Source organism: Galeopterus variegatus, unplaced genomic scaffold, assembly GCF_000696425.1.
Source record: "Galeopterus variegatus unplaced genomic scaffold, G_variegatus-3.0.2 Scaffold675, whole genome shotgun sequence".
Classification (NCBI taxonomy): domain Eukaryota; kingdom Metazoa; phylum Chordata; class Mammalia; order Dermoptera; family Cynocephalidae; genus Galeopterus; species Galeopterus variegatus.
In genome coordinates this window covers 260,406-285,080 of record NW_007726786.1, presented here as the reverse complement: position 1 = coordinate 285,080, position 24,675 = coordinate 260,406, and the positions used below count along the sequence as shown (strand labels likewise).

General features: G+C 46.5%; 1 protein-coding gene across 1 annotated transcript in view; it reads left to right on the top strand.

The window, feature by feature from the left end:
- Positions 1-21,680, top strand: part of TRAK1 (trafficking protein, kinesin binding 1) — a 64,636-nt gene extending 42,956 nt beyond the window's left edge. Inside the window, exons 4-13 of the mRNA XM_008571291.1 lie at positions 1,570-1,670; positions 2,563-2,671; positions 4,794-4,872; positions 5,887-6,017; positions 6,773-6,847; positions 7,351-7,488; positions 11,425-11,501; positions 12,677-12,913; positions 14,041-14,357; positions 21,161-21,680. Of these exons, the coding sequence (XP_008569513.1) occupies positions 1,570-1,670; positions 2,563-2,671; positions 4,794-4,872; positions 5,887-6,017; positions 6,773-6,847; positions 7,351-7,488; positions 11,425-11,501; positions 12,677-12,913; positions 14,041-14,357; positions 21,161-21,642 (1,746 nt within the window). The 3' untranslated portion in view covers positions 21,643-21,680. The remainder of the gene's footprint in view (positions 1-1,569; positions 1,671-2,562; positions 2,672-4,793; positions 4,873-5,886; positions 6,018-6,772; positions 6,848-7,350; positions 7,489-11,424; positions 11,502-12,676; positions 12,914-14,040; positions 14,358-21,160) is intronic.
- The last annotated feature ends 2,995 nt before the right edge of the window (positions 21,681-24,675 follow it).

Below are 24,675 nucleotides of genomic sequence, written 5' to 3'. Positions count from 1 at the left end.
TCAGCCAGTGAGCAGGAACCGGTCTGTATGTGGGATCCGAACCCTCGGCGGGAGCGCCACCGCGCTCCCAAGCGGTGCACTGTAGCAGTGCGCCACCGGGCCGGCCCCCCTACCTGTTCTCTTAATAGTGAATTTTGACTGCAAGGACTTTCTCCTCGTTTTTTCTCGCTTACTTTCTATCAGACACTTTCTCAGTGGGAGGGGTGCCATTATTCATGTTCCTAAGATGTATTCTAACATTTTCCTCATTAAAACTGTTTCCAGCACATTGTTGTCCATGTTTAGTGATAGTTTTAACATGATGCAGTAGAGTTACCACTATGTAAGAAAAGTTTTATTCCTAGCACTTCTTTAAAAGGTAAGGTGGAATACTGTATGTTCTAGAAGAGAGAAAGTTGACTGCTGCGTTCCCTGCCCCCAGTGTCATGACCTGAATGCCTCTGCCCTCAGGTGACTGGTGAGAAAGCATGCCGGGTCACCCCCTCTGAGCAGAGGGACATGCCACCAGGGAACTGGCAAATGGCCACCTGTCGAATTCTTCACATTACTGTCCTTACTTGGGACTTCCTCACCTTGCTTAAAGAGCATGCTACTCTCTGGGAGTGGAAATTCCTTTTTTTCTTGGAAAAGCTTTGAATTTGAAAGCTATAACATGGTTCTCTTTGGCACACCATGAAATTATCAGTCTAGGTGTGGAAGGTAAAGCCGTTATGCACATAAGATTGGCTTTTCCATGGAACACACAATACCTTCATTGTGTCATGTGGGAACGATGGAATAAACCATAGATTCCAAATCAAATTAGAAACAAGAAAGAAAGAAAACAGAATTTCAATTCTCATTTATAGCACTGGTTACATATTCATCAGTACTGAATGGTGAAAGGGCAAATGAAGAATTTTATGACACAAGTTTAGTTTAAAACCTTAAGTATAAATCAATGTGATTTGCAAAACTGTCTTAGCAGGGGTCAATATGTGGCCAATACCTGACAGTTGCCTCTTCCTGAATGTGAAATTTCTGTTTAGTGATATTGGGTACAGAACAAGATCTGGCCATGCTTGGCCAGGAGCCTTGTGAGGGTGCATCAGTCACAGGCGTGAGAGGCAGGGTCCTTGAGCTGCTTGTCACGGCCCACCCAGAGCTGGCATCTCCATTATCCTGTTTTGAGGTGGGATTTGGTTCTGGCTGAAGTGAGTGGCCTCTTTTTTCATTTGGTAACACGATCCATTTCTCTGGCTGTTTGCCCAGATGGTCATCTGGCTACTTCCAAGGCCCACAGCAGTCTCATCCCCACCAACCATCATTCTAGAGCCTTCCAGTCCCCTCTCTACTAACAATTATGAATTTAGATAGATTTCTGCCAGAAAGTAATTGATTTTATTTTTCTTAAATGGGATCAAACTCAACTCTTTGAAACTCTATTTCTTTGAATAGCACGAAATCAAGTGCCTTCAGTGTCAATGGGAATTTAGAAAATTTTGTCACTAAACAATAAGCATTTGAGCACGAGCATAGACGTTATCACCTCTTGGGAGGCCAGTGATGGGCCCGGCTCTGTTTGTGCAGGTATCTCAGCTACGGCACGAGCTGTCCATGAAAGATGAGCTGCTTCAGTTCTACACCAGTGCTGCAGAGGAGAGCGAGCCCGAGTCCGTGTGCTCAACCCCGTAAGTCCCCAGGGGGGCTGTGCTTCTAGTGGCCAGGGCACAGGGTGGCTGCTGTTGATGTCCTTGGAGTCACTTCGGCAGGATCACCTTCAAGTCAGCCTTCTACAGACCAAGCATCTCCGAGTGCCTCAAACAGATTAATTTTACTATTTTAATGGGACATAGAATGATGGGTTTTGTTTTCTTCCTATTGGGTCTTGTCGCTTATTTGTCAGTTTAGGTTGATTTGCCCTGGCATGTTAACAGGTAACAGGGTGGGCTCTGCTATTGGAGGAAATACAGGGTTCTGGATCCAGAGGAGCTGTGGTGGGTCCTTGGGACAGAAGGCGTGGAGTCTCTGAGAGTCAGCAGAGCCTCATGTTGGGAGCATGAACTCTAGAGCCTGCTGGCCTGGGTTCAGATCTTGGCTCCGCGACTTGCCGTGTTCTTGGCCAATTTACTTAACCTGTCTGTACTTGTTTCCTCATTTGTAAAATGGAAATAACAGTAGTACTTAAGTCATAGAGTTATGAGCATTAATTGAGTTAATACATGCAGAGTACTTAAAACAGTTCTCGGCATACAGAAGTGCATTGTAAGGGTATTAAAAAAAAACCCAGGCATCCCAGAGTTGTTTAGGCTTTAAATACTGTTGATTCCCCCCAATTCTGGGGTGATGTGGCAACTGCAGATGTGGACAGAGGTTTGTTGGAATGTGGGTCTGAAGTGGGGTGAGCCTGTGCATAGGAGGTACTGTTTTCTGGGGGTGGGGAGCAGTCTGATGGGTCATTGTCACATCTGCCAGTCTCCTGAACTTTCTTTCAAACAGCCCTTCTTTGTGTCTCCACATGTTTTGCCAGGTGGTGGGGAGGAAATGTGTCTCTCTGGATTGTGAGTGTCCTTTCTCGCCCAGGTTAAAGAGGAATGAGTCATCCTCCTCAGTCCAGAATTATTTTCATTTGGATTCTCTTCAGAAGAAGCTGAAGGACCTTGAAGAGGAGAATGTTGTACTTCGATCCGAGGTGAGGTGGACTCCCTGCTCTTGCCCCTGCTGGAAGGGTGGTGGCCCCGTTTGCCTTATTTGGTGACAATAGCCATGGTTACGGTGCCACAGCCACATGATAATAGCCATGGTTACAGTGCTGTTCTCAAAGGTGATAGTCTGTGGAAGAACCACCTGAACCTCAGCTTGTAGCTATACCAAGTGCTTAGCAGGTGCCTCATTCGTGTGCTGGGCACTGCCTTCTTGCACAGCACACACCTTCCAGGCTGGGGCAGATGGGCCTGGTGAATTATGCAGTGTGTGTGGGCTGGAAAGAGTTGCAAACCCTCCTCTGCTGTTAGGTCAAAAGCTCCGGCAGTGAGGTCTTCCCGTGGTATTCTCCAGCCCTGAACATAGCACCCAGGAGAAATGACTTGGAGGCTGGCGTTAAGCCTTGTTTTCATGTTACTGCAGATTAGATATGCTCTAATGAAACAGTACACAAGAACTTGGAGACATATTTCTTAAACAATTAACTGAAGGCTGAGCTGTGGCAACTTGGGAGCTCATGCTTTTGAGTGTTTCCTATTGGCTAGGCACTGTGCCAGGCACTTTGCCTACATTATTTTTCTTTAGTCTTCACAGCAAAGCTGACAGCTGGTTACTTTCTCATTTACAGTGAGAAAACCAGGCCCCTGACTGCTAGGTGTTTTGATATTGCAGGTCAGTGGGTTAGTAAATGACAAAGCCAGGATTTGCAAGTCTCTGTGACTCAAGCCAGCCCTTTTCCCCTCCACTCACTGCCCCTGTCTAGAAACACTGATACACGTGCAAATTTAGTACTATTTGTCTGCCTTAGCTAGTAGCGAGTTTATGCTCTTTAGCCAGAGGGATGATAAAGGCCTGGCTTATGAGGCCATTGTTTGTCAGATTTGGGCTGTGTGCCCACCTAGGTTGGCCCTGGGCTCCCTGAAGCCTCTCTGACAGAGCAGGCTGCCCGTCACCTTGAACTTGCCCAAACATTGGAAAGATCCGCGAGTCTGGGCTTAACAAGATGCTCTTCTGCATGTCCTATTCTCTTAGACCTCACCCCTTCCAGCCCCTCGTTTACTGATGGGAAACATAAACCTGGAGCGACCAAGAAGGTTGCCCAAGTTTCCTCTGCCAGCCAGTGGCTGAGCCAAGACTACAGCCCAGTGCTCCCCATCCTGAGTCTGGTGCCGCCCCTCCCAGCATCTGCCCCAGGTAAATGCTCCAGTCCCGGGCACCCTGTGGTTAGGCCCTCTGTCAGAATCTTCACCTAAAGCTAGCTAAGGGAATCTGATCCAGCTACAGATTCCCACTACCCTGTCTCCATTCTCAGAAGTGTAGTGTCTCTCTGGGGCCAGGACCCGAGGGCTCAGAGACCCCTTCTGTGTGTCTGCATTTTCTTGGGCCTTCACATCTCTCTCTTCCCACCTTTTCAGCTAGGAGCAAGCTGCCTAGCGTCCTTGGATAGCTCTTGGGTCCCTGAATTTTAATGCTTTCATATTGGACCTTGTTCTTGGGTTTACACACAGGTTGAACTCAAACTCAGAACCTCATAGTTCAGTGCCTGGCACATAGCAGGTGCATGGTAAATGTTAGCTTTTCTTGTGTGGTTATCCTTAGAATGCCTGCTATAGGCAGGGCAGTGTCCTGGGCACTGTGAAGGTCACAAAGGCATCCATATCTGTGAGCCAAGCTGGGATAGACACACATGAATATCTAGACAGACTGGTGTGTGCAGGGTTTGAACAGAGCAGGGTGCATAGCTCTTGTGCTCATTGCCTTGTGTGGTGCCCAATAGTGACACACATTTTTTCAGCCTTGAGAATGTGTATCCTTCAACTAAGCAGCTGGTGTGTGCAGGGTTTGAACAGAGCAGGGTGCATAGCTCTTGTGCTCATTGCCTTGTGTGATGCCCAATAGTGACACACATTTTTTCAGCCTTGAGAATGTGTATCCTTCAACTAAGCAGAGAGAGTTAAGATTCCATATTTGAGGGTGTGATTGGTGACAGTGAGGAGATGCTGAGGGTGGCTTCCCAGACACAGGTTAGCCCTAGTGTCATACCTCAGCACTTACCTGTCCCACCAGGCCAGGTGTGAATGCTGGACCTCTGACCTGAGTCTTGTCCGCAGGCCTGCCAGCTGAAGACAGAGACCATCACCTACGAAGAGAAGGAGCAGCAGCTGGTCAACGACTGCGTGAAGGAGCTGAGTATGTCCCTGGCCCTCCCTCCCCATCCCACTCCCTCGCTTTACCTTTTTGCATCTTTCATCATTATGACCAGACAGATTTGCTTCACCCTTGATAAAGTGCAGTATCCTGCCAGCTTGTGGCTCAGTAGCATTTCTTAAAACTGGAAGCCTCCCCTGACACTGTGTGTCCCCTTCCTCCCCATGTATGAATTGGGTGCTGGGTTGTTAGCCATACATTATCTCAATTTCTTGCTGAGATATTTAATTTTAATTTTGGCTTTCTACTGGAATATTGGAATTATTTAATGGCTAAATTAGGCCCAGCTACAGAAACCTGTGTTGAAGATGTGGAAAAAGTGCTTACTAGTAATTTGATTTCTGAAAGTTGAGGCCATATTTCTTAGCTTTGCAAATAAGTTCTTTCCCCCACCCTCTCTATTATAAGTTTACAAGTTAAGATTAAGACAAAAGGTCAAACAGATTATTTTGTGTTTCTGCAAAATACTAAGTAAATGAAACACACCCTATGTTCAAATCTAGTAAAATGAGTTATGGCTTTGACTATTGGTTGAAAACTCCAAGGGAACTGCACTGTGCACCAGTAATAGTTCCTTTCTAAAACAGGGTGCAGCAGGGGTTCCTGTTAGTGATGAGATTTGTTCATGCGTGGAACATAGAGATTCAGCCAGTCACACTCATGTTTGGTGTGGCACCTCCTGGCCAACTCTTGGAGCCTGCCTAATTTGCCCTGGGGAGACAGCCTTGGTTGTGGTTGGACGCCTGTACTGAGTCTGGGAGCGACAGCCAGAGGGACAGTTTCCTTCTCATGACTGACTGAGTCGTGAAGAAGCTGCTTTGCTTTGCCATGTAGGAAACTGGTCACTGAGTTCCTTCTTCATACACGCTCCAACTCCTCCCCCTGTCTTGTAATAAAGGTGGTTCTTCTTGTGCAAACCACAGAAAAACCATTCTCTCTGGGTCTGCATGTGTCCTTTTCTGACTTACTCCTGTGACTGTCGTTTCTTTGTCAAAGGGGATGCCAATGTCCAGATTGCTAGTATCTCAGAGGAATTGGCCAAGAAGACTGAAGATGCTGCCCGCCAGCAGGAAGAGATCACACACCTGTTATCGCAGATAGTTGATTTGCAGAAAAAGGCAAAAGCTGTAAGACTTTTTGTTTCTTGGGCTGACACAACAAGGCCTTGCTCAGATCAAAAAGGGCATTTACTACAGAAGACTGTGCCCTTTAGTTTCATATCTTAGGCGTTTGTGCTGCCCCTTTGGAGAAAAAGCTTAGTGGATCCAATAGTATAAAACTGGATGCCCTGAATTGGCAAGATGTGTTATTTGTGACCTCTTATCTCCTCAAGATAGTCTTTAATTAATAGAATTTATTAAAAAGGTGCTGTAGGTATGTAGTTTTGGAATTTAACTTACGTATCAGCTAGTCCGGTATCCGTTTTTACGTGGTGCACCTGGCACGTTCTGCAGCAGAACAAACAATATCCCTTTTAGATTTAGGATGAAGCAGCAAAAAACAGTTTCCCAAATGTGTCTAAAGATCAGCTGATGCTTTGGAGGTGAAGGGCGGGGTGAGTGGACAATGAACATGGATATAGGAAAGACTTTGCCTTCAAAATTGTATAAAAGACAGAATTTTACTCCAGTATAAGATGAAGATCTCATTGTAGAGATGTGATGAGATCACAGTGGATCAAAGGGGTGAGTGGACAATGAACATGGATATAGGAAAGACTTTGCCTTCAAAATTGTATAAAAGAAAGAATTTTACTCCAGTATAAGATGAAGATCTCATTGTAGAGATGTGATGAGATCACAGTGGATCAAATAGCAAGGAGGAAGCAGTCAAACTTATCTAGGTGTTGTACACGAGATGATTGATCTTTGCCACGTTTTAGTGCACAGTGGAAAATGAAGAGCTCGTCCAGCACCTGGGGGCTGCTAAGGATGCCCAGCGGCAGCTCACGGCCGAGGTGAGCATCTCTACCTCATTTCTTCAGGCCTCTGGGTCCAGTGGAACCTCCATTGCCAGGCTTTGGTCATGTCCACCATAACAAACAATTTTATATTGAACTTAATTTTACTCATAAGGTAATTCTCAGTTGTGCACAGGCTCCCAATAAACACTCAAATAGTAAAACAGCGCAACACAAAGCACACCATAGAAAGGAGTCTTGTGCAGAGATGCAGCCTGAAACCAGGATGTGATGATCTTTTGTTTAAAGTTGGTTTTATCTCAGTGGCCCCTTGTTAGTATCTTAGGAGATTACTGAGTCTGTAACTTGCCCCAAGTGAAAGGAAATGCAAGCCCCAGGACCCTTTTGGCCACACGACCACAGTGCAGCCAGTTCCACGAGATGCTGGGGGCTGAGTTAGATTACTTGTACCTTTCTGGCTCTCAGGTGGGCGGGCTAGTGTGTGTGCCCTGGTTGCTCACGAGATCCTGACCCTCTGTATCTTTCCCGGTCACCTGCAGCTGCGGGAGCTGGAGGACAAGTATGCAGAGTGCATGGAGATGCTTCATGAGGCACAGGAGGAGCTGAAGAACCTCCGGAACAAAACCATGCCCAACACCACGTCCCGGCGCTACCACTCGCTGGGCCTGTTTCCCATGGTGAGCTGGTTCTTTCTTCCCAACACCTTTTTCCTGCCCAGAGGGCTCCTCGTGGTGGGAAGGCGGCATCTGACATTGCGACCCTGGAGCTGTCTTTACAGTCAGCTTCTCATTTTGCAGCTCGGATCAGGATCTGAGTGAAGAAGGGCACACGAGCCCAGGTGGTGGCTTCTGAACTACATAAGACAAAGTGGTTCTTTATTTTCCATCACTCTAAGTCTGTTGTCTCTTCTCTTGTCGTTAAAAGATACATTTAGTGGGAACTTGATTTAGTAAGAACCTCAGATATTTGGAAAACGTTATTTATAACTGATTTTTTTCTGGCCTTATTAGAGTGAGCAGGTGCTGTTTTGGTTTCACAAGTGCGTTCCAGAAATCTTGAAGTGCACATACAGTTCTGTTGATTCTTTGTATGCTTACTAATCATTCTCTTGGTGGCTTTCAGTGTCTATGATCTGAAAAACAATTTTCTCTCTGTGCTTGGGCTGGTAATTTTATTTTAGTTTTTCATTCTGTTTCTCTGTAGTCTTATTTCTTTAGCCCTAGCCTTTGTTTCATGTTTGGACTTTAGGGAAACAGGGTTGAGAAGAGGATTTTCCAGGTGGTTAATCTCCCTGTAGGAGTTGGTCAGCACAGGGCTGACCCCCCTGGTCATTTCCCTGTAACATTTGGTGTCAGGAAAATGAGCATACTCATTTTAAAGCGTATTGAAGGTGGAGGCCATGTCTTATTTGTAATTTTCTTCCCTTCCTGTCTTCAATACTCTATACCTAGATAGCACTTGGTATGTTGTAGGATTGCAGACAATAGATATTATATTTGGATGGTTGGATAGATAGATGAATGATGGATGGACAGCCCGAAAAACAAACTACCAAGAACCTTTTAATATTCAGGCTCTATTACTGTGGTTTGATGAAACACCCAATTCTCTCCGAGGAGAGAAGAGCTCTTGAGAGGAACTCCCCTAAATGAGATAGGAGGGGATGGCTGTTTGCAAAACCCTTTCGAATTTGCCCTTCCCTGGAGCTCTTTCTTTTCAGCAGATACTGCTCCCCACCCACATTCTTTCTTGTCTAGCCCACTTCTCCTAAATCATGATCTTCTTTTCTTCTTTGCTTTCACATATCAAAGTCAGGCTAGAACTTCCCCCCTCTCTCCCTCTCAAGAAACTTGATTGAAATCTAAGGGAAACCAAAATAAAAGACACGTAACATAAATTGTCAGCTTTCCAAGGCCAGATGGATGACCATGATTCCAGGAATCCTGGTAAAAGCAGCAGAAAACACTCTGTCCCCCAGGTTCCCTGATCCAGCGTTAACTGCACTCGGCTCATAGACTGGTTGGCAGCTTTGCAGGCTCTTTCCTGGCTTCTCATATTGGTGCGGCAAGCTCCTGGGGCTGTCTTGTTTCCTGGGCACCTGGGATTCATGACACTGCCTTCCCCGATCTCAAGGACAAACCTGTCTTTGAAAATGAAACCATTACATGAGAAAAGTTGAACTGAAAGCCTGCATCTCAGTTTGTTCTGGAGGGGTTCTCAGCTTTCACATTTGCTGAGAGAAGGCTTTTGTTTGCCTTTTTCTGTAGCTGTTGGCAAAGCCTTGTTTTTGAACATGGCTATTTTTAAAGTGCATTAAGCATTAAAGGTATTTCAAGCAGTCCTGTATTTATGGAGCAGAACGCCCAGGTATGCCTCTTTTGCTCTCTGCCATTCTAATTGCTGAATAAAACAGTGAGTGGCAGTTTTTGCTCAACTGTTTTCCCAGTCTCTTGCCTTACGGCAAGAGTTCATCTGGGATCCACAGACAGAATTCAGGGGGGCTTGAGCACTTTGAGGGAGAATTACGTCTTTTATTTTCATTAGTCCCTAACTGTATTCAGTATTTCCTTCCTTTGTAAAGGTAGGCAACAAACCACAGTAATATTAGCACTTTCTGTGACTTTGTCACTGGTAGCAATCACAGGTGTTTTCGCAGCACATTTCAGTTGTTGCAGATCCTCAAAATATCACAGATGCTGATCTCCACTTCAAAATGACAGTTATTACCAGTCCTGAACCTGGGGGTGAGGTGGTGGTGGTGGGGAAGTGTGTGTGTGTGTGTGTGTGTTACTGGCTTTCTAATTATTTTACTCATTTACAAATATTATTCTGAGAAGGGGTCCGCAGGCTTCTCCAGGCTGCCAGACGGGATGGAGTTATCGCCAAAAGAAATCACAGAACTTCTGGTGACCTTATCCCAGTACATGGCTGTGTAGTTACTAATTTGATGTGTCATTTTTCTTAAGGTATATGAAGGCCTCTTCCTCTCTGTTTTGCAAAACTATGAATGTAAACTACATAGTGAATAATAGTACTAAGAAAAATAAGCTGGCTTAAAAAAAAAGTGAGACTCATCTAGAGAACCCCTTAGCAATCATGGGTAATAATTACTAAACCACATTGTATATTTGTGAATAAGAATTGAACACAAGCCAGTAGCCCTTTGCTGATGAGCCCCCCGCTGGCCCTGTGCAGCCTACCCACTTGGTTCCAGCCTCCAGATAGAGCATCCCCATGGACTGTGGGGCCGTGGGGAGGATGCCCTGGGCTCCTCATGTGCTGTCTACTGGGAAGCCACTGGCCACATGTGGCTATGTAAATGTAAATCAACTAAAACGAAGTGCAGTTAGGAATTCAGATCCTTAGTCACAACAGCCTCAGTCACAATGGCCAGTAGCTCCTACGTTGGATGGTGCAGAGAGGACAGTTCCATCATCGGAGGAAGTTATGTTGGTGAGCATGGGTTTAGCCCTTCAGGTTGATCTAGGTGGCCTCCTCGGATGCTCAACAGGTGCTTTTCTGCACACCCGGTCCTGTGGGCATCTACCTGCTTAGTGCGGGGGATTGTTAGGCTCTACCTCACACACAGTGAGGAGTGGTGGGTGGTACAGGGCAGGGGTTTCCATCAGGCAGCCCATATTGTTGAGTCTCAGCTTATGACCTGGCTTATTGGGGAAATGAGACACCATCAGGGACTGGCCTTCCTCTGATCCCAGAACTCATGACCTAGCTAGAGAGAGAAGTAAGTGAACTGTTTAGGAAGCCAGCAAGCACTTGGTGTCTGCTTGGGAGGAGAGGCAAGATTCCTAGTGGAAACAAGAATCCTGCATTTCCTGGGCAGGTCATTGAAAGGTGGGTAGGCCATGCATAGTTGGCGGGGAGAGGAGCTTCCCTTATAGGAGGCCGGGGAAGTCGAGCACAGAGGCCTGGAGATGACAGTGCCCAAGACTCAGGTCATGCACATAGAGACCTTCTCTCCAGAGCAGAATCAGAGTGCCTTTTGGAAGTGGGAGTGCTTTCCTAGGAGCCAAAGTTGGAGGCCTTTGTCTAGGGTCTGTTCCAGAATCCTGGATGAGCTGAGGGGATACTGTAGACTCTGTAGACTGGGAGGACAGTAGTCTTGTATGGGCTGTGATGCCATATCTGACTGTTTGTAAGTGTGGAGGTATTTGGCAGGTAGACTCTGTAGACTGGGAGGACAGTAGTCTTGTATGGGCTGTGATGCCATATCTGACTGTAAGTGTGGAGGTATTTGGCAATTCACCCATTCCCATCATTCTGAACATACCCCTTTCCCTCCAACAAATTCTTTGTCCCTCCTGTGGCCATAGTGGCAGCTCCATAGTTTGGCCAGGGGAGCAAAGGTTTGCTTTCAGACACTTAGATGCATGTGGGTTAGGGGTTTTATGCTCAGTGTTTGATGGTGCTGCCTTGGTGATTGCTCAGCCAGGGTCTGTAACAATGGAGAATGCTGTTAACTTTGTATTGTGGGAAGTCTGTGGGCTTCTGATGCGTTGGTTTCTCTCCTTTGGCTCACCTGGCTGCATGCCTCTTTTAGAAAGAGAGCATTTGAACTGCTGCTCACTTGGCATGTGTCTTCTTGCTTTTCCCAGGACTCCTTGGCAGCGGAAATCGAGGGAACCATGCGCAAGGAGCTGAAGCTGGAAGAGCCTGAGTCTCCAGATGTCACGTATGGCCAGACAGTTTCTATCCTTCTAAGCTTCCCAGAGACTGATTTGTGGCCTGTGGTGTTCAAAACCTAGCAACATTTGGGCCTCAGACACCAGTAGTGATGACTGCTCCTTCCCAGTTCAGATTAAGGGAAATGAGAGAACATAGCTGACAACATCCCTCAGCTCCTCCTATTAGGTTTTAAAGATATTTTATGAACAGAAAGTTGGAATAGGAGACATGTGTTTCACATTTCTCTTAAAACAAGCTCCAAGTCTGCACAGCTGAGCATTTTTTATTTTTCGTTTCAGCAGAAAACTTTACTTTAAAAATTTTTAATGTCTGATAGAAAAAAAGATAGCGATACAATAAGATACAGAGGGCTCTGCAGTGGTGTTCTCTTATGGACACACGTGGGCATTGTTGGCTTCTGCCATCTCTTTTCCTGACTTTCATTGTCTTTTCTCTGTACCCAAACTCCACAGACAGAACTTAAAACAGGATCCTGGGAGTGACAAGTGTCTAGTGAGCCTCTGTATATGTGTGAAGTCCTCTGCAGCCCCAAAGGAAGTGGTCATTATAGAAACCTGCCTACCCTTTTCTTCTTAAAAGGGAGCAAATTAGCATCAAAACATGGTTCTGCTCTTAGTAATAACAGTTTCTAAAAGTAGGCAAATCTGGTATTTTATCCTCTCATTATGAAGTTTAGTACTAATTTTAAGTCTTGCTTTTTTAAAAAGTACATGGTCCACAAATATTCATTCTACAAATATTTATTGAGCCCCACTAATGTGCTCAGCAATGAAAACTGCCCTCCTGGAGCTTGCATTCTAGTGGATATTATGAAAGAAGAAAGCCAGATGGAAGACAAAAATAATCTTTTAAGTATTTTATTTGTAGGTCAAGCATTAGGGATGTGAAGAGCAGCATCACTTATGCTAGCTCTTACCATTAGGATACAACCATGCTCCAGAGTCCTGGATTCAGTGGGTGTTGAGTCTCTCCAAGTTCACATTATGAAGGAGGCAACCAATGCGCTAAGAACATGTGGAAGGCACAGGATAGCAGGCTGCTTGGGGCTCATCAAGGGCCAGGTGACTTTCTGGCTCCTCAGCTGACCAGTTTTGTAGGGTTTAGCTCCAGGATCATTCCTGCATTTGCTTACTCATGGATGTTATTGTGCATCCTCCCCAGTCACCAGAAGCGTGTCTTTGAGACCGTGAGAAACATCAACCAGGTTGTCAAACAGAGATCTCTGACCCCTTCCCCCATGAACATCCCTGGCTCCAACCAGTCTTCGGCCATGAACTCCCTCCTGTCCAGCTGTGTCAGCACCCCCCGGTCCAGCATCTATGGCAGTGACATCGGCAACGTTGTCCTCGACAACAAGACCAACAGTATCATCCTGGAAACAGAGGCAGCTGACTTGGGGTGAGTGAACTGGGAGTTTTTATTTTTCTGTTTTGGCAAGAGGAGAGGTGGTGTGGATTGAATGAAGGTTCAGTACTCATAAGAGGGAGGCTGATGAGAATTGCCTGAAAAATATAGACCTTATGTTCTCCAAATCTGTTCTACCAACCCGCTGAGCTTAACCTTATCCCTGTTACTGACATTTTAACCATTTCACAGAGGTGTAACAAGATAATACCAGAAAGTCTGCTTTTCTATAAAATACTGAAGGGGAGAATTAATGAATAATTTTTTCTGTTACTCTTCACTGTTAGGCTACAGAATAGACATTTGTTTTGTGAAACCCTTTCTAGCTTGGATGTTAGACAGACTGAGGAAGACTCAGGCTGTCTGCCTTGTGCCCAGAATCTAGTTTGCTTCAGAAGATAGGGTGCAGGGAGCCAGAGTGTCCAACGAGTGTCCATCACGTTGTTGTGGTCTGTAGGGTGGGCCTTCCTCAGCAGTGGTCAATTCCTCTTTGACCTGAAGCCCTGCGGACTCTGTCCCCCAACATTGTCCACTTTGTGCGCCCTTTCCCTCTAACTTAATAAAATGGATTCTTCTGGACCGATTGGGTGAGATGGATGGGCAACTCCTTGATCAGAGCTGGTTTTGTTCAGAGCTGAGCTCTCAGCTCCTTTAATTCAAGAGGAAAGAGAAGCATTCTGGACCGATTGGGTGAGATGGATGGGCAACTCCTTGATCAGAGCTGGTTTTGTTCAGAGTTGAGCTCTCAGCTCCTTTAATTCAAGAGGAAAGAGAAGCACGAAGCCTCCCTAGATCCAGCTGCCCTGCTGGTGGACGGGAACTCCAGCCTGGAGGTAGTTTCTTCCTAAACTGAGGGAGGTGCCCGTGAATTTTACTTAGGATGTGCAAGTTTTCATCCCATCTTAGTCCTCCTCCCCGGAAAACCCTACAGAGAGAAGTAGTTCCTCTGGGCAGGCATTTGTTTCCCCATTTTTGCCTGCATTTCAACGGTGTGCCATGGTTTCCGCAGAAAGTCCTGCAGCCCCCCGGAGTGGCTGCCCCCGTCCACTCAGCGTCAGGCCTTCCTCGTCCCGGGCGCCCCCTGCCGGACACCCCGCCCTCACCCCGCCTTCTTCTTCCAGAAACGACGCGCGGAGTAAGAAGCCGGGGACCCCGGGCACCCCCGGCTCGCACGACCTGGAGACGGCGCTGAGGCGGCTGTCCCTCCGCCGGGAGAACTACCTCTCGGAGCGGAGGTTCTTCGAGGAGGAGCAGGAGAGGAAGCTGCGCGAGCTGGCGGAGAAGGGCGAGCTGCGCAGCGGCTCCGTCACGCCCACTGAGAGCATCATGTCCCTGGGCACGCACTCCCGCTTCTCCGAGGTCACCGGCTTCTCCGGCATGTCCTTCAGCAGCCGCTCCTACCTGCCCGAGAAGCTCCAGATCGTGAAGCCGCTGGAAGGTGACCGCAGGGGGCCTCGGCCCCTCTCTGCCCTCCTCGGCGACTCCCTGTGGTCCCTGCTGCACCTCCGGAGGGCGGGGCCGCTCTGTAACGCCTACTCCTTTTTCTTCCGCGACAGCCACCCGCGCTGCTGGTTTGAGTTCCTGTGAGGGTGGCCGCCAGCCTCGGTCCCCCTCCGTGCCCGCCGGCACGCATGACAGGGGGCACGCAGGCAACCGAGCTGGGCAGAGGAAAGGAGGGGAGGCGGACGGTGGTCTTCTAGTTCTTTCTTTTGCCTTTAGAACCTTAGAAATAAAAACCATTTGTAGGGGCAGGGGCATTGCTAATAGACTCAAAAACGAATCAGGTCAGGCTGGGGGTCTGAGAAGTGTGGAGAATTAATGCTTTGGCTTCTCAGAAATTTTAGTGTCAAGGAGCAATGCCAAGCAAACACTGTTAAGTTGCGATTTTCACTAACCAGCTGAAAGCGATTTGTGGGCTCTGCGCTCTGGTTTAGTTTTTATAGAGAGGGTGTGGCTTTCTGCAGACAGCATGTTCTGAGCAGGGCTGCTACAGTCTGAAATTTGGAGGCCAAGAAGGGGTGGCTGTGGAGGCAAGTGAGTTTTGTATCTCCTTAAGCCACCCTTTTCCAGGGACAGTTCACTTTTTAGTCTTGGGGGCTCCTCAGATAGATTAAACTCATGGAAAACCTCACCTTTCTTCCTCCTTTTTATTTTGGCTTTACACCAAGTGTTTGCATTTTTCATTTTTTAGTTTGGAAATCCATTTTAGTTGGAAACCCATGTGAGTTTGAGAGGGTGTTTTAGAATTCTGTACTACATTTCTGATGCCAAGCAAAATCAGAATTTCTGTAAGGCAGCATTTCTCAACTTTCTTTTTATTATTGCCCCCTTTAAGGAGCCTTTGTAGACATCTTTTCCTATTTGTACCCCCCACCCCATAAAATTTTAATATCGCAGATATGTTGTTTATGTACTATGTATATATCTGTGCCTAAAAAGAATACAGTTATTTTCACCTCAAAAGAACCCATTTTTGCCCCCTTGGGCCAATAGTGCCCCTATTGAGAATGCATGCTGTAAGGTGAGTTTGTGCCTGCTGAAGACCCAAGACATGACTGGATCCCATATTTTCCAAAGGAAGGAAGAGGGTGGGCTCTTGTTCTGTTTTCATGATTATTTTTTAATTGTATAATTTAGGTCCTTTCTAGATTTCAGAAAAGGTATGGCTCACTCTTTTAAATTGTTTGTTCAGTTGTAAGCTTGGCAATTGTTTTCTGATCCATATTGTCTGTTTTTCTTTCAATAAAATTTTCCATTTCTGCAATTTTACTTTCTCCTTTTCTTTTTTTCCCCTCCTTTGTCTCTCAAAGATCAGTGGAATTTTCCATCTCTATCTTGTCTGCTTTTTATATTTAACTCTGTATTTCATTAGATCATCTAAGAGTATGTTTTTGGATTCATTTTCAAAGCACATTGCAGGAGGAGATTTTTAAAAATTTGTTTTGACCAATTCATCTTTATTTCTTTTAATCATGTGACTTAGAGAACAGCCTTTTTTGTGATTAGTTAATAGAATAAGAGAAAGAAAATCCCATTAGATTTGGAAGGTAAATTTCATCTACAGTACCCTGCTCCCCAGGAGGCTAAATCACTGCCATTAAAAAGTTATATCTTATTACTATGACCTGTAACACGTCCTCATGATATAGTTCCTTTTGGCTTCATTTTGTAGTTCTTTGACTTCTTAACCTGTAAATACAGTCAGTATTTCTTTCTTCCTCCCCTCTACAATTATTTTTTGTGTTACTGTGTTTAATTTGGTGAAGTGGGGTGCTGACCACAGAAGTCTGCCTGACTCCAGGTTTAGTATAGCTCTTAACTGTGACGTTGGATGTTACCCACCTTTGGAGCCTTGTTTCCCTTACTTATGAAAAAAGCTCAGAGCTGTCAAACAAGATTGTGGTGAGGAGTAAATGTGATGTTTTTGTTGTGTCTGACATCTATTAGGCGCTTATTAAAACTTAGGCTCCCTAAGTTTTTCCCATCTGGCAGCTCAGGTCTACAGGGCCAAGTTACTGGTGTTGAGACCTGGACCAGCACCGTGCTAGGGTCATGTTCTCACATCGTCCTTTTCCATTGGCCCACTGAGAAGCTGATAGGATTCCCGTGATCTCCAGCAGCCCAGGTAAATGTACCTGGGGCAAGGCCCCTGGAGAATGTTGGCTAGGATCGTAGCAGATAGCCAATCAGTGTCTTCCATCTATGTCTTCCTTACCTGTTTCTTGCCATTTGCTTATTGTGTCAGCCAAAATAGCTGAGCTAGGTGTTTAAGAATGCTGGCACTCTGTCTCTTTATCCTACTTTATGAGTTTAAAGTAGGTGAAGAACAAAACATATAAACTAGAAAGAGAGAGGTAACTGCATTAAAAAGACAGAGGCGGGCAGTATTTCTTGTCCTGTATTTTGTGCTTCCTTTCTGATTAATTATAATGTAGTATTTCCAAATAAGTTAATATGTAATTAGGGAAAAGCATGCACTTCTAAGCTGTACATTATCCAGCAGGTTTCATTCTAACTTTTTGTGTGTGTGTGTGTGTGTGACCGGTAAGGGGAATGCAACCCTTGGCTTGGTGTGTTGCCCACACCGCGCTCAGCCAGTGAGCGCACCGGCCATCCCTACATAGGATCTGAACCTGCGGCTGAGTGAGCCACGGGGTCGGCCCTCATTCTAACTTTTAAGCCCTAGATATTACTCTGACATAAATGGATTTGGTTTTCTTCTCCTTTGATGACATGAAGGAAAAGCAGACAGGGAAAGGGGCAGTGACCGTAATTACATCTCCCCCCAGTGTCCATTCCGTTATTCCATAGAACTTTATCTTGTGCCAACCAGGAACACAAAGATTTCTCTCTTTGCCCCATTGCCTAACTCCAGCCTCATTTGTATGTGGGTGGGAGGAGTGGGCATGTCTTACATTGGGTTGGTAATGGGAAGTAGCTAATAATTGTGGTTGACAAGTAAAGGAAGCCAGGCTGGGGAATGAGATGGGGAAATAGGGAATAGGAAAGAGGCAAGAGGGCTCTGAATGAGATGCCATTTATATTTACTTTTTAATTTGTATGCCCTCCTGTATCAAAAGAAGGACTTCAGGCAGCCAGGAGATCGGAAGAATTCCTACATGGTGGCTCAGGCAGTGGCAGTGGAAGGGAGGTGAGGTGATCTGCCCAGATGCTGGGCTTTGCAAACCCTCCTGGGGCCTCAGAGCAACCCAGGAGTGGAGATGGTTCATGAGCCCCACAGCATGACATAACTGAAATCAGTCAGGTTTGAGATGCTTCACTGATACTCACTTCTGCAGAATAGAAAACACCTGCACGGAGATTAGAAAAGCTAATTATTGACTTGTGTTATTGACGTGCTGTCTGAGACTCACATAGGTGAGGCCTCCTCGCTGCTGAGAGGCAGTATTTGTGGTTAAGAGAATGGACACTGGAGCTGGCCTCAGTTTCAGTCCCAGATCAGCCACTTGCCCACCATGCAACCTCTGGCAAGTTACTTTACCTCCCTGTGTTCAGTTTCCTCATCTGTATAATGGAGACAACAGGGTGATAAATATTAAATGAGTTATAGATGTAGACCTCTTCGGAGAGTGCCCGGCACTTAGTAAGTGCCCAGTTAAGATCAGCTGTTCTTATGTAAGGGATGCCAAAGATGTGGGGTAGAAATCTGAGGACAGTACATCTTTCTATATAAGCTTTCAGTTGAAATCTCACCAAGTTTCCTTGGCTGTGCGGTTTCAGGGAATGCAGATAACTTCATGCATTTCTGTAGCCTCCTTGGCTCCAAACAGCAGACGCTCTGTAGCCTCATTTCTCCCTCGAGCCCTTCCATGAGAGATGGGGGGTGGGGGGACATGGAGTGATGGGGGCAGCCTGCTGACCAGATGGAGGAGCAAGGCCTGGACCTCCAGCCTCCCTGAATTCTTTCCCAGCAGATTATGAACATCTCGAGCCCCCTCCAGGACGGTGAGGAGGTTCGGCAATTTTTTTGCCTCAGTTCTCTGCTTTCCAGAGTTTCCTGGCTTTTCCTTTCTTCCCATTCCAGAAGTAGCAGTGATGTGGTCACGCAGTACTGGGGATTTCTCATTCTCCTCCTAAGATCCCAGTGTGTAGTTTGAAGCTGGGCATGGCACTGGCTTGTTTAAGACTTCTCCCTGGTGCAGTTTTGTCGCCAGGAATGTGCCGGTGCAGCCAGCAAGCATGTGGATGGGGGCCCATTATGTAGTATGTATAAGGGTTCCCAGGGTGGCAGAGAAACCCCATCTACAGGAGTGTGTGTGTCTCCTGGAAGATGTTGAACACACCTGGAAAATTTGCTGCCAGCGTTTGTGCAGCGGGAGGCCAGCCACTGCCACTCAGCTGGGGTTCCTGGCTGGAACGCTGAGTCCTTGTTCTGAGATTTGTGGATTTTGGAGGATGGGTGGCATGAGAATACTGAAAGAACCTGGCCTTTAGTTCTGAACCCTGTCTATGCCCCCATTATTTAAGTGACTTTGGAAAGTTTTCTAACTTCAGGGCACCTCTGTTCCCTCATCTGTAAAGTATGGGTAATAATACTTAGTTTATAAAGTGGTTTTGAGGAGTGAGTTGATGTAATATATATATAAAACAAATTGCCATATAAGCATGCCTCCATGGAATAGCTTTATAAAAAAAAGATGCTGTGGCACCTGGGATACATCCCATGAATTGGTTTCAGCACGTGTGTGAGCCCTGGCCACATTTACACAGTGTTGCTTATGTGTGAACTCCCTTTGGGGTGGGTCCACAGCTTCCTTCAGATTCTCAAAAGATCTGAGAGTTCAGAACCATTGCTCTAGAGCAGGGCTTCTCAGTCTTGGCACTGTTGACATCTGGGGCTGGATCATTCTTTGGTTGTGGGGCTGTCATGGGCATTGTAGACTGTTTAGCAGTTTCCCTGGCTTCTGCCACAAGATGCCATTAGCATCCCCCTCTTCCTCCACAGTTGGGACAACCAAAAATGTCTCTAGACATTGTCAAATGTACTCTGGGGGGCAAAATTGTCCTTGTTTGAGAACCACTGCTCTGGATGTATCTTAGCACCTAGTGAGAGAACAGGAATGTAATGCTCTCTCTCATCATACACCCCTCTTTATATTGTTGCCTTTTTTTGTTTGTTTTTTGCATTTGTAGTACTTCCTGTTGTATTCAGTGGATCAAGGTTAAGTAGATTGCTGTTGTACCTGTGCACACTTAAAACTGGGGTAGACCTCAGAGCGGGTGTCTAGGAACAGTTTAAACATGTATTGGTAGTAAGTACAATTTTTTTTAAGTGGATTTGAAATTGCCCATTTATAAAATCCTCTCAAGCCTTGCTGGCTGAGATTGTTCCACGAGAAGTTATTTCCCAGTGGTGTCTGGAGGTGGTGGGCTCACTGGGCACACTGGAGGGTCCTGGACTGCTCCCTCACTTCACCATCTGCAGCCTTTTCCCTTCTCTTTTTTGTTAACTTCCTGAGCTGCTGGCTCCTGGCATCTGTGATTCCCTTTCTTTACTCCCCACGACAGCCTGGTAGCCTGGAGGGATTCTTGCCCATCCAGCAAGTACACCCTTGGTAAACTGGTGGTGACTATCTGGGCCATTTGCAGGGGAAGGCTCCTGCCTTCTGATGCCTGGGATCTTCTCTAAAAGTCTCTCTTTTGAGCATAGAATGCTTATTTGTGTGGCTGTGTGCATGTGGGTGATGACTTTATCTGAAGAATGGGTTGGAACTCCTAGCCTCAGGGGCCACACACCACCAATGTCAGCTTCAAGTAAGGTGTTAATAAGTGTTCCAAGGGGGATGAATGGTTGCTCTGTCCAGTAGCTTGGGCAGAACCCCAGGACGTTGCAGCATACTAAAGGTTCTGGGGTGCTCCTGAGTAAACACTACACTTCTTTACCCAGGTTTCTTAAGTGCACTTGGCCTTGAAACACTTTTCTTTGTAGAGTACCTATGACACCTTGAGGTCCTCCGGGACACGCTCCGGTGTTATTACAGACCTTGCACAATGTCATCTGAGTCGCGGGATCTGGTGTCACCGAGGATATCAGCTGCTCTGCTTCAGACCTCTGTGTGGACTTCCTGTGTTCTTAAATCACATCTCTTTAACCCGATTCCCTCTCCCTAACCCTGCAGCCTCTCACAGTTGTTGGTGGAATACAGAAAACCTAAGTAAAAGAGGTGGTGGTCACACCTATCACTTATCTCTAGGTGCTTCTTTAATTTCTTTTTGCTTTTTTCTTGTTATGGGTCCTGAGATTGGTTTGACATTGTTTTATTCTCCCTGAGCTTATGTCTTTCCTGTTCCCAGCAGTGTGCATTTGGCATAGAATTGGTATACATGGCCTCCCCTTTGTGCGTGTCTTCCTTTTTTTCCCTCTCCAATTTGTAAAGTCATAATATGTTGAATTTTGGTGTTACATCAGTTGATTAAAGACATTATCATCAAGCATCCTTGGCATACAGTATGGCATTAATTTTACTTTTTAAAAAAATTCATTGTTGATTCCTTAGATGGGTGCCCCTTTTGAGCACGGTAGGACATTAACTACTGGTGCATAGCACGGAGGACTAAAGCAGCTCCACCAGTGTCCCTTCCATAGTCCACCTTCGGAGGCTCAGGCCCAGTTGGGGTTCATGCTAAGCACTTGAAGGGTGGTAAACAGGCATCATCTTAGACTTCCACCCTAACCCTCTCCTCTCTCTGTACCCTATTCTCTTCCTTTTCTCCTGCAAGGTTCTGCCACTCTTCACCACTGGCAGCAGTTGGCCCAGCCTCACCTCGGGGGCATCCTGGACCCCCGGCCTGGTGTGGTCACCAAGGGCTTCCGGACACTGGACGTTGACATGGATGAAGTGTACTGCCTTAACGACTTTGAAGAAGATGACACAGGTGACCACATTTCTCTCCTGGGCCTAGCTACCTCCACACCAGTTCAGCACCCAGAGACCTCAGGTGAGAGGTCCCGAGCACGCGTGACTGTCTCAGGCAGCAGAAGTTACCAGAGCCGGCCTCAGGCTTCCCCAGAGGAGATGCAGGAGCCACCAGCGGCCACGGAGGAGGAGGAGGAGGAGGAGGGGTCTGGTGAGGGCACCACAATAAGTCCTGTACACCTGGCACCTTTCCCAGAGGCAGAGTTCTGGGCCATTCTCACCTCTGCTGCGGGCACCGTCCGTAGTGGCTCTCTGTCTGTAGCTTCCGCTCGTCTGTGTGGATGACGATTAAAGCATTCCCATTGTGCGGTTCTGTTTTTTAATATGGGGTCTGATGCCTCCTTTTTGTAACAAACGGGTGTAGTGCCCTGTCCATCTTGGAGCTACATGGCCCAGCAGTACTCTAAAAGGGGAGCAGGAAAGGCTGCTAAAAAGAAATGGATTTTTGGGCCACCCCTAACCCCTAAGAACGTTGGTGCCCTTCTTCCTATCATGGGAATCTCCTTGGGTCTGAGGGGCAGATTCCTGAGTCCCTTGGTGGTTTCCAAACTGAACTGAGCCAAGATGGGCAGTTTTAGGAAAATTATGAGTGCTGGGTCATTCAGAAGATGAATGAAAGAATCTGTTCAATGTATGCTACATTAAGATAGTAAGAAGCCCAGAAAATGTTCAGGATTTCAGGCAACACTTGATAAATCAGCCTTTTCACTTTCCTAACTTCAATGAAGGTATATATGTTGTTTTCTGTCCAGCTTACATGTGTTCAAACTGTATTTTTATGAGTGTTTTAGCAATACTTCTAAACAAACAAACCCTCAGATAGTGTCATGAAGCTCTTCCAGAGAGAGGACACTAGGCGAATCTGGAAAAGAGCTCTGGCTCACCCCCACCTCCAAGCATTAGCGGTGTGGCTGTGAGTTTGCAGAATTTCCCATTGGCAGCTGGGATGAAAAGATTTGTGCTCGGGGCCCTGGCAATCATGGGGTCCTGTGGGTACTATCCCCAGTTTTCCTGGACCACCTAGCTTGTTGTGCTCAGAAGACAAAGACCTGTATGGGATAAGGGGAGACACCCCCCAAAAGATGAATTAACCCAATGTTGTTATCTTTATGACATTCCTGAGCCACCGGATTTGAAGAGAGGACGTTCATCTTTGTGATTCATAATTTCCATTTGTGCGGGCCGTGACACTCCCCATGAAATACAAGGCAGGAAAGAGCTGAGGTTCTCGGTATCGCCCATCATCTGGCTAATTTCAGACAGCTGTGGTCAAGGGACTTTGCTTGGGACCAACTTTTCCTTTTTCTTTGACATAAACTTTAGAAGAATCATCAAGTAAAACGGATTTATTTAGCACATAGGTTTATTTGTGGTTTGTTTTTTTCTTAAAGCAGTTAATGGACTAACTTGCGAGGGAATTAAAATGTTTATTTAGTATCTACACATAAGAAAGGGAAACCAGCTGCGGTAGTGTAGCTCCGTTTGTTACTGTCTCCATTGCCCATCTGGAAGGCAAGGAGAGGCACAGAAGCAGTGTCTGGCTGATATTTGTGGCTGAAGGGTTAGGTGTCCTGTCGAGTGTGATGCTCTCTCTGTGCAGTCGGACAAGTAGATTAGTAGGTGAATCCTGGAAGTTCAAAGAAGGACAGAAGGTGAAAAGCTTATCAGTCAACAAACAGCTTCTCTTGGAGAACAGAGGGAGAGGGGACCAATTATGAGAACTCAAGTCCTGACCACTCCCTGCTATAAACAAAGACATAGTTGTTCCTTGTTTCCTTCTTACTCAGAACTGTAGCAAATTCATCCCAGCAACTTTATTTAAGGAAAGGCATGCACATTTACAGTGGAAACTGTAGAAGGGTTAGGTTGGAGGTATGCGATCATAAAAAAGTTATCTAGGTTTCTGAGGGTAATTTAGGAAAGATCTGATCATGTAGACAAGAGTTCTTTTGACCTTGTTTCCTGAGTAAGACTTATCTGTAAAAGCTCAATACAGCAGGGAAAGGTGTTAACAATTTTTTGGCTCTTTTTTCTCTGTTGGGAACGACAGAACCATTTTAATTGTTGGAATGTAAGAAGCATATTACTCTCTAAATAAATCATTCTGGAGGCCCCGGGTGGCTCTTTGTGTGTAATCCTGGAGTCACAGGCAGACAGGTAAGCTTCAAGAGGAAGGCACGGGGCATCCTCTGTCATGGGATTTGTATCCAGGTGTAAATCATTCTGGAGGCCCCGGGTGGCTCTTTGTGTGTAATCCTGGAGTCACAGGCAGACAGATAAGCTTCAAGAGGAAGGCACGGGGCATCCTCTGTCATGGGATTTGTATCCAGGTAGTCTGGTCCCTGCCTTGGGGCCTCCAGGCCTCCTGTCATTGGGGCCTAAGTCAGTGTGGAAGGCAGAAGTCACACTTGGTCAAAACTGTCCTTGAAAAATCCCCTAAATCTCCAGCTTCTGGGCCACTGGAGGCAAAAGCCAAGCAGTAGCTTCTTTTGGTACTTTCTTGTTTGATACATAGGTTCAGGAGTGGTTACCAGGTGAGGGAAGGGAGGGAACAGCTCGTGGTGGAAAGGAGACTGACAGAAAGTTAGGGAGCCAAGTGTTCCTTCAGCCCGTCTCAGGGGCAGGGGCCAGTTGCAGCACAGCTGCACCAGCCTGGATCCTCTCTTGCTTTCAGTCCCACTGCATACCACAGAAGCAGGGTCCAGATAGGCTTGGGAGGGGAAGTTCACCTGGGGGCCTGATGGATCTGGAAGGAAAAGTCTAGTACACCTGGTTCACAGACCTGTGGGCATGAGTTCCTTCCTGTTGTCTCCGCTGCAAGAGTTGACGAGTTCCTACTCTGATGGCAACAGTTTTCGAACCAGCCCTGGTTCTGTGGCAGTTACAGAGGAGTTTGGTCATTATGGACAGAGCAGATGGTCTGCTTATGCCCACTGTATTAGGAGATGCTACGGAAGCCTTTGTGGTCTCGCATCAGAATACGTGTTAAAACAGAGCAAAACAGGCTAACTGCAACCCAGTAGTGGAAAAATGGACAAAGAATGAGAGAACTGATTCCTTCAAAACAAACAGCATAGAGTCAACCCTGCTTAAAATTTCCAAAGCGAGGCCTGCTTGTTGAGAGTGGTTTCTTTGGGGCATCCTCATGTCTGAGCACCACAAGATGTTCCTCCATTGCTCCTGGAGGCACCCATGTGGGCTGCTGAGGAGTGGCTTCTGCACTTGGCACTTCTCATGCAGAGGGCCCTTCAGGGAGCACATGGGTGAGCTGTGTAGCTGTGCTGCCTGGTGAAGCATGGGACAGACCCTCTGCTGAAC